The 15,482-nt window shown below is 39.2% G+C and overlaps 1 protein-coding gene across 1 annotated transcript in view; it reads left to right on the top strand.

Annotated features, from left to right (window-relative positions):
- Positions 1–15,163, top strand: part of LOC109913296 (lactoperoxidase-like) — a 25,085-nt gene extending 9,922 nt beyond the window's left edge. The window contains exons 5-10 of the mRNA XM_048612372.1: positions 1,703–1,961; positions 4,533–4,703; positions 4,945–5,182; positions 6,375–6,580; positions 10,153–10,314; positions 14,085–15,163. Coding sequence (XP_048468329.1) covers positions 1,703–1,961; positions 4,533–4,703; positions 4,945–5,182; positions 6,375–6,580; positions 10,153–10,314; positions 14,085–14,173 — 1,125 coding nt within the window. The 3' untranslated portion in view covers positions 14,174–15,163. The remainder of the gene's footprint in view (positions 1–1,702; positions 1,962–4,532; positions 4,704–4,944; positions 5,183–6,374; positions 6,581–10,152; positions 10,315–14,084) is intronic.
- The last annotated feature ends 319 nt before the right edge of the window (positions 15,164–15,482 follow it).

Here is a 15,482-nt window from a genome sequence, read left to right as displayed (position 1 = left end):
GCAGTCTTTACTGGGATCATAACAAGTCACTCATTTCTGTTATTTTTAAAATAGTTAAAGTGTGACACACTAAGACAGAAAGGGCACACGATTTTATGCATTTGAAACAATATTAAGCCACTGTACAAAGTTTGATCAGTGCAATCTACTATACAATATAATCCAACACCCAATTAGGTTTAAGGTAAAATGGGAATAAAGATGCCCGACTGAAGCACACTACAGAGTATACTAAAGAGCTAATACACTAAGATAAATCCTGCAAATTTCTCAGCAAGCTTCCCACTTTTCACCCACACCACCAATGTTACTGACATGGTGGATCACCAAATCTCATCAAAACTTTTCCAAGGGTTCCAGTTTCTTCTCTTGCTTCAGAACTAGAAATCCTAGCTTCAGAACTCCCTCAGATGCCACTCTGTCATAGGCTGCCTAAACAACTTTTGGCTTTTCTTCCCTAGGACTATGCTTTCCCCGGATTCTTGCAGATTGACTGGAGCATTTATTCACAGGCACAACTCCAGCTTTACACTGATGGTGGGGTGGAGGGGAGTAGGTCCACAGCTAATAATGTTACTAGTGATTAATATTGATTGTACAATTGATTTTTTACTTGTGATACGGAGGAGTGGTCATCACCTCTCTGATAATTAAAACCAAAACACTCAGAGAAGCTTGCTTCACCTCATTAATCTGTTAAAGGAAGGGTGAAAAGTGGCACAACCTGTCTCTCACATCCAATCTGTTATAAAGGAGTGGTTAAATGGAAGAAATCCCTGATACTCACTTTACAAGCAACAAGTAGTAATTTATTTATCCAACTCTAACAGTGAATAAATTTACAGAACTACAAATAAACCAAAAAATTCCCCTCTTAACTACCAACTATTCCCGAATAAAACAAAATTCTAATGGTATGCTGTTCCAATAAATATAATTCCCACTTATATAAACCAAAGTAAAAAGAAAAAAAATTAAAACTTAATCTCTCGAAATTACATCCATGATAAGTCTTCTGGAATGTTTTTTGCCTTCTCTGCTGTCTTCCATTCAGGAACGCCTTTCTCCATCGAATTCGTGTGTCAGGAATATTAGCTAAGAGTGCAGTAGTACCTTTATTTAGATGGTGCTTAATCTGAGAGTTAAGCGATTTTTGTGAGAACCAGTGATTCTTTCAAACTTGAGAGCTGTTCTCTTGACAGATGACAGTTGACTCTCACCTCAATTTTGAAATGCCCTCTTCTTTTATCCCCTTGATGACCTATTAATTTCTTATAATAGGATTGTTCCTAGGTTGTCAAAACCATCAGATTTAAATTTAATTGGGTTTTTGTATCTAGGGTCTGGTTTAAATTAATTCGCTAAATTCAAAAACCTGTTTTCTTGGTAAAAATGCTGCTTTGCCTGGTAACAGTATAGCCTTTTAATACAATGTTTCAATTTCAAGAACTCTCTGTGCATCAAGCCTGAAAAAAGTTATCTTTTAAAGGGACCACACACTCTGCCCCCCTATCATTTTACAAACATCAAATAGTCTACCCAACTTCACAACACTTGACTTAATCAAAGCACAATCATACAAAGGAATACAGCGAGGAAGAATAAGAAAACCTGGCAAAAAATTTACAGACAATCTGTAGCAATTATTCCAAAGGCTAAACTTGTTCATCACTTGTAAATATTAATAATTATGTTTTGACAGATTATAAATTACAGGGATTATGTTCCCCTAGTAATTGGTAAGGATGCAACAGAGAAATATCTCCGTCAATACCAAGGTTACAATGCGTCAGTAGATCCCAGGCTGTCTAATGTTTTCGCTACAGCTGCAATGCGCTTTGGGCATGTCACGATCCAGCCAATCATGAAACGTTTTAATGAAAAATACCAGGAGGACTCAAGGTATCCCAGCATGCTCCTACATGACACCTTCTTCGCTCCAGGGAATTTAATTGGGAAAGGTACTCAACATTATTTTTCCCCCTTGAAATAAGCAGCAGTTCAGATTACTATAGAATATCAACCAATTCAAATTATTAATGCACTTCTGGTTATGTGAGTGCTGTATTATAGAACAACGGTCTAATTTTAGCTTCCAGAATTAATAAGCAGCTCTCCCAGATAGATAAAATTGGAAACAGTATGCTACTGCCCCATCAAGCACTCATGTAAATCACAGGTTAGATACAGAATAAATTTCTCTCTGCCTTGTTGCATCAAACACTCACAACCAGGTATGGCATGAGTTAGAAATGTAAGTTGGAAAGTACAAGATCAGAAATGAAACTGAAGTCTATCTGACAACATGTTCTATTTTTAACAGCAAACTCTTTTCATATCCTTACACAATATAATTAAATGTATGACATATGTATGTATTTGCACTAAAGATTACTCTCAGTCATACACTAGCTAATACATACACTAACCTCTATCAAGTAGTTAAACCTAAATTATTTCTGTATATCTCCTCTGAGTCCAGATTTTATATGTACCGCCTTCTCATTACCATCCCTCCCACAATGGGGCAACAAGTGGGTGTAGGAGTGACTATAAAATGGTGCACTATTGTGTCACTCAGGTAATTGACACCCACAATCGAACAATTGAATATGATGAGAATCATGGCAGTGGTATCTTCCCCAGCATCTAACCAACCCCATGGATATTTTACAATAGCAAGGGCTATGAGTGGCAGGCAGGAAAATAAAGACCACAATCAGAAGAATCTTTGTAAATGTTGGTGTGTTTGCCAAGCTGGGAGGTTTGATAGCAGACGTTTCGTCTCCTTACTAGGTGACATCCTCAGTGCTGTGGAGCCTCCTGTGAAGTGCTGTTGTATTGTGCTGGTTCGAATTTATATGGTCTGGTTTTTGCTGCTTCCAGTAGGGATCGGCTCTGGTTGTGTGTTGTATTGGTCGGTATATCGGGTCTAATTCAATGTGTTTGTTGATGGAGTCTGTGGATGAATGCCAACCCTCCAAGAATCTCCTGGCTGTCCTCTGTTCAGCTTGCCCTATGACGGTAGTGTTGTCCCAGTTGAAAGTGTGGTTTTTCTCATCTGTGTGTATTGAAACCAAGGACATCTGAGCTCCACAGCACTGAGGATGTCACCTAGTAAGGTGACAAAACGTCTGTTATCAAACCTCCCAGCTCGGCGAACACACCAACATCTACAATCAGCACCCGAGCTACAAATCTTCACTCAAACCCTGAAGAAGAATCTTTACCACATTGAATGGGGGAGCTGGTTCAACAGCCAAAATGGCTGATCACTGCTCCTACTTGTTGTGATCTTACTATGTAAATGATTTAAAACAAGTCAAAACTGGTGTCAATGTTATCCCTTCCCCACATAACTCCATATCGCCCTCTGTTTCAATTATTTACCCAATATTCTTGTAAGTGATGCAATTATCCCCATCTAAGTTGCATTGCAAAGCCTTCCATGTATTTATAATTTCCTACATAATAGAAACTTCACTCTTCGATCAAAAATTCAAAATGGACAACCCTTCATCACTGTCTCCCTAACTAGACAAAGTAATCCACTCTTCATTTTATCAAAACCTTTCGTAATTTAACAATTAACTTTACTAAATCACCTCTGAGTCTCTTCTCTGCCAGTGGAAATCGACTCAGATTATTTCATTGTACCCCTCTGTTCTATAGTCACCTGTCTCAGATTAAATCTGCCATATATTCTTTTGTGTTTTAATATCTTATTACATCACTTCCCAAAGCTAATCTCAGTACTCAAACTATGGCCTAGCCAATTCTTTGTACAAATTTACAATTTATTTCTTAACTTTTGAACTCTATGCCCTTATCTACAAATACAAAATACAATCAGTTTTTTTTATGGTTCTAACAATCTGATCTTACTTCAAGGGAATTAAATTTGAGTGCCCATATCCCTCTATTCATGTCCTCTCTTCAACGTCCTTCCATCAAGTCTTGGTTGAATCTCTCCCAGAATCTTTACCTTACATTTATTCACATTAAATCAGAACTGCCACTCTCAACCTATTCCATTTAATCATTGGCAGTAAGTTTTTGTCTTCTTCACCTGGGCAATAATCTGGTAAAGTGGTCCCCCCAAAATTGCCCAGCCATCCAGGCATCCTATCCATCTAATAATCTATTGCATTTTTAACTCAACAATATCAGTGGAATGATAGAGGCATCTTTCTTCCCTCTCATTGCTCACATATCTTTGCTTATTTGCCCTTACTTCCTGAGTGACTCCCCCGTTCCACTCTCCACATTTGCTTTCTGTACAGATTAATATAAAATATATCTGCAGTGACCCATCAAATCCTCCAAAATCAGACAGAAGTCAATTGCAGTGTATCTGATCAGTAATTTTGATTTGTACTAATACTGATGCACAACTTCAAGTTCTAGGTTAGCAGCTTAAAGGTGAAGATTTAAGAAGATGTAAAATGCAAAAATAGCACAGCCAGTTGCAACCATTCTACTGAAAAGAATTAAGAATTAAAATCAAAATAGAAATGTGTTTAAATTTTTAGGTGGAATTGATCCAATCATTCGGGGCTTGTTTGGTTACCCTGCCAAATTGCAGTCTCAAAGCTCCATGATGCCAGATGAACTGCGTGAGAAGCTGATTGTACCACCACAACATATAGCCCTGGACCTGTCTGCCATAAACATACAGCGCTCTCGGGACCATGGGCTTCAAGGTAATAGAAAATAACTACAGTGGAAAGCTGGTTTGCTAATTCAGCTCTTTCAGTTTCAAGTGTATTTGTTGATGATTTTACTGCCTCTCTGCACATTCTGATTATAAATCACTAAGCACAAAATCCACATGGATCAGCCATCACATTGAGAAATAGCCTTGTTTGTGCTTAATTTGAAATTAGTAAAATCTGCATACTTTGTATTTTCTTGCACTAATTTTGCCTTGTATTTTAAATCCAGGTTACAATGCATGGCGAAGGTTCTGTGAACTTTCTGAGCCCCAAAATATTGTGGATCTTTCTCTCGTTCTTAATAATATGGAACTTGCAACTAATCTCCTTAACTTGTATGGAAGCCCGGATAACATTGATGTGTGGGTGGGGGGCATCTCAGAACCCTTCATGGAGGGTGGCAGGGTAGGCCCTTTGTTCGCCTGTTTGATAGGACAACAATTCAAGAACCTGAGAGATGGAGACAGGTAAGAGAAGTGTTGAGACTTTCAAAGTGATCAATTTGTATACCTTGTTGCACTCTTCTCATTTCAATGAAATAGTTTTGCTCTCGAAGTTGCCGAAATTTTGTTTCTCAGCGATTAATGAAAACATGGATCAAAGGTTGGCATTTCTAGCACTAACTCTTCCATCTCATCCACTACTCATCTCACATCTACCACCATAACCTTCAGCATCACCACACCCAGCTCCTTTGCAACAACATTAGTATCATGTTTAGCACATCCTTTCAACTGCAGTTTCTAGAATTTCAGCCATTTCCAACATTATCACGATTAAAATTACCATTGGATCCTTGACCCATACGTCCTTGTATTGATGAATATTTGCAACCCCAACCCTTGACAAACAGACATGGAATGCCAGAGGAGGTTTGTGGACCATAAAAAAAGCTAGCTTCTCTTCCCTTTTCCCTTTCAGATCAGAAAGCTGTGGACCATGAGCCTCATGTCACAGATCTGCTGAAAAATGCGACTGTGAAAGTGTTATTTCCTTCACATGTATGCCACATTTCAGGCCCGAGACCCATCAATAGGCCTCCAGGCTTTGGTAATGCAAGAGTAGGTGTATCTGTACCAACCCAGGTCCCATGTGACAGATGCAGAGTCTGAACTCCTGAGTTAAGAAAGACTTAGGCAAGTCAACATGATGAACTATTTCAACATTTTAATATATCTGAACGCATTTATTCCTATATAATGTCTTTTGATCCCATATATTAACCATAGCTGAGAGAATAGGTGAGGACTAGTTCTCAATGCCCTTTAGTGCTAACAGGTATAAACTGCAGAATAGAACAAGAAAGCAGTTGTTATGATGGAGTTAATAAGAACTGTCGATGCTGGAATCAGAGATAACACAGTGTGGAGCTGGAGGAGCACAGCAGGCCAGGCAGCCTCAGAGGAGCAGGAAAGTTGATGTTTCGGGTTGGGACCCTTCTTCAGAAAGAGTGTCTTCCACGTCTCTTGGAAATGTCCCAAATTCTTCACATAGATGAATGACATTGTAGAGTGATTGTTGCAAAGCTAACAATTATTCCCAGTGAAATTTTAAAAGTACCAATATCTGGTTAGTCTTTCTTTGTTGGGATTGTTTGAGAGATAAATGTAGGCCAGAGCACTTACATCCTTCTGAATAATCTTGTTCTTTGTGCTTCAGATTCTGGTGGCAAAACAAAGGCGTTTTTACTGCTAACCAGCAGCAGGCTCTTCAACATATTTCATTCTCCAGACTGATCTGTGAGAACAGCAAGATTGAAGAACTCCCTCGGGATGTGTTTAGGTACAGGCCATATCCAGAAGGATATGTCAAGTGCAAACATATTCCACGGGTAGACCTGAGTGCCTGGAAAGAGAATACTAATGGTATGACACTGTTGGACCTTTCCTAGGATTCTGACCAAAGATATTGGGTTCATTGTGTTTCTCCTAAAACTGGGTTAGTGACTGATGATAGCTAATAAGCAGTTTCAACAACTGTGCTGATATATGATAGATTGGACATAAGAGATTCCACATTAGGCAACCTTATTTCTATTGCCTTCTTTTGTTTTCTCCTAAAATGTCAAGATCGGCCCTGCAATGTGCTAAAAGAATACAGATCAACTTAATGCTGCGTGGAGGCATCCAGTTCTCTGGGAATTGATGTACCAGTGCATCTTTAAGCTCTGAGCAACCATGTCCGATAATGCTGCTTTCACCAGTCGTAATATTTAATGTCAGGATGTTCAGAATGAGACTTGATATTTGAGACCTACAAAGCATATTGTGAATTCAACTAAATTTTTAACATGCAATTGACAGAGGGGGTTTGTTTAAGTGATTGTGTTAAATGAAATAAAACTCGTAAAACTATCATTGACTCTTGAAACAGGTTTTGCTACTATCTCCTCAAATTGAAAAGAAACCAAAACATTGAATAACATAACTTTAATTCTAGTCCTTTAATCATTTGGTGTCGACATTCTAATAGAAATATTTCTCCTCAGGAAACATCCTCCAGGTATCCATCTTATATAGACCTCTCAAGATCTTCTTTAAAACGAAAGATCACCTGAGATTCTTCTAAATTTCACTGGATACAGGTCTAACCTATTCAGTCTTTTTTTCATACAATTAGATTTTTTTTCCCAGGAATGAGTAAAGTAGGCATCTCCAATCTGTTTCTAAAGCAATTACATTTCTTTTTTTCCTAAAAAGGAGACAAAAACTTGCCACAGCAACTTCGCAACTCTTTTCCCTGCCAAAGGTTCATTCATACCCACATTATATTTCATCTTCCAATTTTTTGCCCATTCACTTAACCAGGCTGAGACTTGCTACCTCCACTTAGTGTTCAGGGAGGTGTAGATTAGGTGGGTTATAGGGGGATGGGTCTGGGTGGGATGCTCTGAGGGTCGGTGTAGACTTGTTGGGCCGAAGGCCCTGTTTCCACACTGTAGGGATTCTATGATGATTCTTACTTTCCTACATTGGAAATTTAAATATCATACATGCAGTCCCATCGTCCAAGTAATTGGTATATATTATAAATAGTTGAGGACATTAGTTGGGCCATGGCTGGAATGATGTGTGCAATTCTCCTCACTACACTGTATAAAGGATGTGATACATCAGAGAACATGCAGAAGAGATTCAACAGCATGTTAAAAAAAATCTGGAATTAAGATTCTGACAATGACCGTGAATCCAATGTCAATTTCAGAAAAAAAACATCTGGTTCACTAATATCCTTCAGGGAAGGAAATCTGCCATCCCTACCTCATCTAGTGTACATGTGACTCTAGACCCACAGTAATGTGATTGATACTTAACTGCTCTCTCAGCAATAAATGTTAGCCTAGCCAGTGATGTCCTCATCCCATAAATGATTTCAAAAAATGTTGCCGAGACTAGAGTAATTCAGCTATGAAGAGAGATTTGATAACTGGAGTAGAAAAGGCTGAGGTATACAAAGTTCTGAGGGGCATTGACAGGGCAGATAGGGAGAAAGTTGTCCCCTCTGTCTATTGTAAATGTCACTTTGTCAAAAGATTCTAATAGATTAATTAAACATGATCTCCCTCGCAAAGCCTGGTTGGTTCTGCCTGATCACATCACAATTTTCTAAATGAAAGCAAAGTATTACAGATGCTGGAAATCTGAAATAACAGCAAAGTGCTGCAGAAGCTCAACAGTTATAATAGCATCTGTGCAGACAGAAGTAGAGCTAATGTTTTCAGTTCAATATGACTCTTCTTCTGAGCTAATTCCCAGGAAGAGTAGTACTGGATTCAAAATATTATCTCTGTTTCTCACTTCATTGGCACTGCCAGTTTCCCTGGCACTTTCTGTTTTGACCTTATTAGTGTCCTGCCACAAGCTTCTTATTACTGAATTGTAGTATCTTCACTTTGATATATGTTAGGCTAACTGACTGGCCTTTCTAGTTTTGTGCTTTTAGCCTGCTTTTTTCTTGAGAAAAGCAGTTGCATTTGCTATTTTTCAATCCATTGCGACCTTCTGAAACTAAGGAACTTTGAAAAATTATAACCAAGCATCTATTATTTTGCCACCACTTCTTATGAGAGTTATTAATATTCACTTGCAATTCCACTAACCTATCTTTTAACCTAGTTTCACAGTTCACCCTAGTCAGTTCTGCCTTCATTGTTTCCTGTTTTCAGTGCACCTTCTTACTTGAGCAAAATATTTTATTTACTAGCTGTCTGTAATTCCTTTGTGTCAAATTTGACTTTGAGCTCAGGAAGGAGACAGAAGAACCCATGATCAAAAGACTGGTCAAACAAGTAAGTTTTACAGGACATCTTAAAGAAACAGATGCAGATTTGGAGAGATTTAGACAGGGAATTACAGATCTTAGGGCCTAGACAGATAAAGGCACTATCACCAATAGCAGGACAAAAGAATCTGAGGCTGCATAGGAGGTCAGAATTTGAGTGATGCAGAGTACTTAGATGGAGATCACAGAGATACAGAAAGGCAAGACTGTGGAGGAATAAGCATTTACTATACAAAATCTCAATTCAAATTAAGTCTTATCCATTTCCTTTTCCCCAGTATGCAAATTAGCCAAAAGGAATGCAATACTGATTAAGTCTCCTCATGACTCAAGTTGTCTATGCAAAGCCTATAAGTAAATCTTCTTTTGGTGTTACCCGAACTGGCAATTGCTGTGTAAGGGCATTAAGACCCTGGAGTAATATTGTGATGATGTCCTCACTGGGTATTAGCACCACAGTGTGGGTGGATTTAAGACAGAACAGAGAAAAACCTATGGAGAGCTAGGCAGAAGCCAGTCATCTAGCTTTGCTAAATGTTAGAAACATGTGCATGTGGTGTAGACCAGTTAGCATTAGGTGGTAGGGTTAATAGAATGGCCTCAATAATGTAATATGAAATTTCAGCCTGGGATATCACAGAATGCTATGTATTACAGTATTTAGTCTTAACATGCAATAAGCAGTGTTAGAAAGAAGCGCAAGGCTGAAGATAGTTCTTGGCCTTGCCTTCTTCTCAATCAATGTGGCTTGACCCAAATTCATGGAATAAAAGCAAAGTACTGATACTTGGAATCTCAGACAAATGTGGAAAATGCTGGAGAGACATGTCTGTGGAAAGAGAAACACAGATAACTTTTCTAGTCCAATATGACTCCTCAAATGTATGGATGTTGTTATTAAACCACTCAGTAAATCAAAATCATTCACTCTAGCATTTCAATAGCATTGTTTAGATTGATAGAATGAATTTATTAACGTTTTAATAAAGAATTACCGTTCCATAAAAATATGCAACAGAATGTTAGATTATACGGAAGCTGTGTTTATACTCAGGGAGCAAAGCTTAGAAATATTATTGTTTTATAACATTTACTCAAACACTTCCTCTATATTTAGACTTCCAATCTTGACAGCTTCTATTTGTTCCCTTTGCAGTAACCCCCTGTGGCTCTATCCCTGTTGTTGCTGATGCCCATTTCTCAATCTGTAAATCTTTGGTCAGATACACCTGTAACTCAGGGTTCAAGTTGATTGGAAAGGATACCCTAAAATGTTTGAATAACGGCCAATGGAACTCTGCACCACCTAGATGTACAGGTAAGAGCTGAAACCCAGTGCAAAAACTTTGAAATTAAGACTTGCAACTTTAATCAAACATTAATTGTTTATTAATCAAAGCAAACTGTCTGCTAACTTAAAAGGGAGTAAAGAAATGGTCAGAACCAGAATCAACAAAGATTCTTCCATGTCACATAACAATTTTGGTCAAATAGATAGGTTTTTGTAATAAGTGACTTAAAGGAGTAAAAAGAAGAAAAATATTTTTCACAGTCTGCAATTATCTGATAATTTCCCCAGAGGGTGGCCGCTGGAGGGGTGACCATGCTCTATCTTTGTGGAGAAAGTGCCAAATTTACACTGAGGATGCGGTATTCTATTGTGTAGCACAACTACCCCTGTGCTAAATGGGATGGATTCAGAACAGACCTAAAAGTTCAGAACAGGGCATTCTTGAGCCGGTGGGGAGCATCAGCCACAGAATAGTATTCGACAACAGCTTTTATACTCATGACCCAACATATTCCCTCACCCCACCACGACCATTCAGCTAGGAATTTAAGCCTGGATCAAGCAGGAGTTCAGGACAACATGCAGGGACAGCACCAGGTATTCCTAAATCGGAGGCACCTAGCTGGTAAAGCTATAACACTAGACTATATAGCATGTAATTGTAACATTTTATATTTAATAAAGAGGTTAATTTGACTTTTTTTAAAACCAAAAATGAATAGAGTATGTAAAATTGGCTGCAAGAAGTTGCATAACTGATTCTTGTTGATTCATATCAGCCAAGATTGTTTCTGTGCATGTGTGTATGTGTCTCTCTGTGTGTGACCATCTGTGTGTGTGTGTGTTTATTTTTGTGTGTGTGCACGCATGTATCTGTATGTGTGTGGGTACACATGCATGTGTTTCTGTGTGTGCATGGGTCTGTTTGTGTGTGTCTGTGTGTGTGTGCATGTGTGTGTGCGCGTGCGCATGCATGTGTCTGCATGTGTGTGTATGCGTCTGTGTTTGTATGCACGTGTGTGTGTGTGTGCACATGCATATGTCTGCATGTGTGTGTGCATGCGTCTGTCTGTGTGCGTGTGTGTGCATGTGTCTGCGTGTGTGTGCATGCGCATTCATATGTCTGCTTGTGTTTGCATGCGTGTGTGTGTGTACTTGTGCATGTGTCTGCATGTGTGTGTGCATGTGTTTGTGTGTGCACGTGTGTGTGCGCGTGCACGTGCATGTGTCCGCATGTGTGTGTATGCGTCTGTGTTTGTGTGCACGTGTGTGTATGTGCACATGCATGTGTCTGCGTGTGTGTGTGCATGTGTCTGTGTGTGTGTGCATGCGTCTGTGTGTGTGTGCATGCGTCTGTGTGTGTGTGTGTGTGTGTGTGCATGTGTCTGCGTGTGTGTGCATGCGCATGCATATGTCTGCTTGTGTTTGCATGTGTCTGTGTGTGTGTGTGCATGCGTCTGTGTGTGCATGTGTCTGTGTGTCTGCATGCGTGTGTGTATGCACGTGTGTGTGTGCATGCGTATGTGTGTGTGTGTGCGCATGCGTCCATGTGTATGTGTGTGTATGTGCGCGTGCATATGTCTGCGTGTGTGTGTGCATGCGTCTGTGTGCTTGCGTCTGTGTGCGTGTGTGTGTGCGCATGCGCATGTATTTGTGTGCCTGTGTGTGCGCATGTGTGTGTGCGTGTGTGTGTGTAGGAGTGTTCTTTTGGTTCTTTCTCTGAGCCAGAAGGCCTGGATTCAAGTCCCACCTGCTCCAGAGTTGTGTAATAACATTTCTGAATGGGTTGATTGGAAAATATCTGGACAGTCTGATGCATCCTTCTTGTAGCAACTATAAGGGAACCATTTAGAATTTGGTCACCCTTTGGACAAAATAATAGATTCTTAAAGTTGTGAAAATTCAGAAACAACTTTTGAGACAAAAAAGACACTGGAGAAGCGTCCCACAGGGAATTCCAGAATTATTAACCTTATTTTGTGGGACAAAAGTTAAGATAGCAGCAATCTGAAGTTTGATCATTTAAGGCTTTGAGATACCACCTTAAATCAGAGCTCCCCAGGAATATCTGAGACAACATCCTCAAAAACGTCCTTTCAACTCAACAGAAAGCTTTTCATAAATTAACCATGTCCTGCCAAAAGTGTCCAGGCAGGTTATAGCCGTGGTAACTGCAGCCATGTTGAGGGAACAAGAAACCTCTCTCCCTCTCGATCTCTGTAACTCTCAAAACCTATTCTAGTTACTGAGGCTACCTGTGCAAGCCAACTCCAACTATTCAACAAATCTAATTAGTCGTTCTTGATAAGTCAACCCTTTTATCCCAGGAATCAGCCTGGTGAATTTCCTTTGAACTGCCTCCAATGTTAGTATATCCTTTTTTAATATAGAGACCAAAAGTTCCAGGTGTGGCCTTACCAACACCCTATATCGTTATTACGACACGTGTCTATTTTTAATTTCCAACCCCATAGCATAGATAGAAGGGTGAGTTGTGAAAAAGACATAAGGAGGCTATAAAGGGATATGGTTAGGTTACATGAAAGGGCAAAGATATGACAAATGGAATATAATGTGGAGAAATTGTCCATCTTGGCAGGACAAATACAAAGGGACATACTTGTACAGAGACAAAAGTACAAATTTGTGAGAAATTACAGAGCTCTTAGATGCAGAATGATCTGGATGTCGAGTGCATGAATCACAAACTGTTGATATGCAGGTAATTCGGAAAGCAAATCCTTCATTACTAGAGAAAATGAATGCAAACTTAGAGAGGTTATTCTTCAGTTATACAGGACAATAATCAGACCGTGTCTGGAATAATGTGTACAATATTACCCTCTTTATTTGAGGATGTAAATGCATTAGAAGCAGTTTGGAGGAGGCTAACTGGACTAATAGCTAAAGTGGGTGTGTTATCTTATGAGGAAGGACTGGACAGGCTAGGCTTGTATCCAGTGGAGTTTAGAAGAACAAGAGGAAATTTGATGAAACAAATCTTGATAGATGCGGAGAGCATTGGAATCTCCTTCAGGAGAATGTAGAACTAGGGAGTCACTATTTAATAATAAAGTGTTGTCAATTTAAGACAAAGGTAAGGAGGACTTTTTTTCTCTCAGAGGGTTGTGTTCTTTGGAACTCCCTTCATCAAAGGATGGTAGAAGCAGAGTCTTTGAGTATTTTAAGGCAGAGGTAGATCAATTTTGATAAGCAAGGGGGTGAAAGGTTATTGGGAGGGCTGGAATGCAGAGTGGAGTTTGCAACCAAATCAGTCATGGTCACATTGAAAGGCAGAGAAGATCTGAGGGGCTGATTGGTCTATTCCTGCTCCTAATTCATATGTTCTGAATTTAATTTGTTTCCTTAACAGAAGGTCCTGGAACTTCTAATATTCAAATCATTCTTCTTGCCGATCAGTCTTGAAGCCTTAGTGTCAGCTTTTTCACTGCTAACTATAACTTGTATGTTTTGAGAGGATGTCCTGAAACATCTAGTCCTTAATCTTCTGGCCAATCAACACTGCAGCTTTGGCTCTCCTTTATCCTTAAGCTAGAGTCTCTAGAGCATAAATGAGCCTGGCCGATTCGCTTCAGGTGTTAGTATTTGGCACTTAATGAGAAGCTGACTTTTGACATTTCCTTCACAACATGCCCCAAAATTCAAGTATTTTCCAATAATACGCACCAATTAAGAATTTTCCTCGCTAAGCTTACATGTAGGACAATTTGATAATTCTACAAATGTGCCAAAGAGGTAACATCTAAAAACATTAACTTATTAAATAATATTTTCAGAACCTCGACCAGTGACATCCGAAGGAAATACAGCGAATACAGATTTTCTGAAAGACGGCTCAGGAGTTGATGCTTGGGCTACACCCTGACGCCAAATTGCTTCTCAACTATGAGGATACAAGAGAGGTGGATGGGGATGAAGTTTACCATTAAATATAGGAATACAGTTATTACGTGCTCTCTCCCCCAGTGTCAAGAAAGTACTTAACAAAATGGAGTGAGTCTTCCCCTTCGGTCCCTTTTAAAGCATGGTCTTTGGCAATACAGTTACTGGATATGATTCCAGTCCTCACCCTTTTATATATTTGATCCTGGGATATGAGTGACGATAGCAAGACAGCATTTATTTCCAATCCCCATTTGCCCTGGTGAAGGTTGTGGTGGTGACTGTACACCCCTTTTACTTTCCCAGATCCTTGCAGAGGACTGCTCTCAAATACATATGGAGTAATCAGCAGAGCAGCACATAAAATATTTTCCGTCAAGATGGTATTGTGTTTTGTGAAAGTAGCCCCCACACCCCAAACACACACCCACCCCCAGCACCCCCCCTTTCCCCTGTTGCCCTTTCCTACCCCCAACTTCTTCAGAACTTCTTCCAAACCCCTTATAATTCAGCAGAAGACTTTACTGCAGCATAAGTTTTGGACCTTCGGGGCATGCCACTTCAGTGAAATAATCAGAAATGCTGGATTTTGAGATATGCTTTTATTTGGATGGCTATACGTTAAACTGACAGTTTTGCCATCATTACAACCAAAGATTCCACAGGTAACTTCATCTATTGTTTGTGATTATTAGAGCTGCTTAATTTGGCTGATCCATGTGCCTACCTATTAGTGACTGCAATTCAATTGAATGTACATGCAGAGGCTTACAATAAATGCAAGATCTTTCCAATAACTAAAGACATTGTTTAAATTGAGTAATCTGTTTGTTTTGATGTTGTTGATCTCAGCTAATGCTCTGATGCTTTTATCATTACAATATTGTTGTTCTGTTGCTGTGATTACTCTTTGCTTGTTCAGAATCAGTAAAATGAATTAGCAGCAATCAAGTTACATCCTATGCAATTCCTTGTCTGACACAGGTCAAATAAATGGTGTTTATACCAGCACTGAAATATTTGTTCTCTTATTAAGAATTGTTCTCTCTTTCTCCCTCTCTCCTTCATTTTCTGGATTTTCCCTATACCCGGCAAAATGTTTTGTTCTCTTTTAGTCCTTCAACTCAACCAGCAACTTCCCACCAACAGTACAAACACAATTAACCCAGTATGTTAATAACAAAGGATACAATTTTAGAAAGATCAAATGTTATGATTCGAGCTTTCTCCTAATTGTTTTTTTGATAAAATTCTCACAGAAAAAGGTGGATTCCATAAGAACAGATAGAATC

The sequence above is a fragment of the Rhincodon typus genome, chromosome 26 (assembly GCF_021869965.1).
Source record: "Rhincodon typus isolate 14 chromosome 26, sRhiTyp1.1, whole genome shotgun sequence".
Taxonomy (NCBI): Eukaryota; Metazoa; Chordata; class Chondrichthyes; order Orectolobiformes; family Rhincodontidae; genus Rhincodon; species Rhincodon typus.
This window is presented reverse-complemented; position numbering and strand designations above follow the sequence as displayed.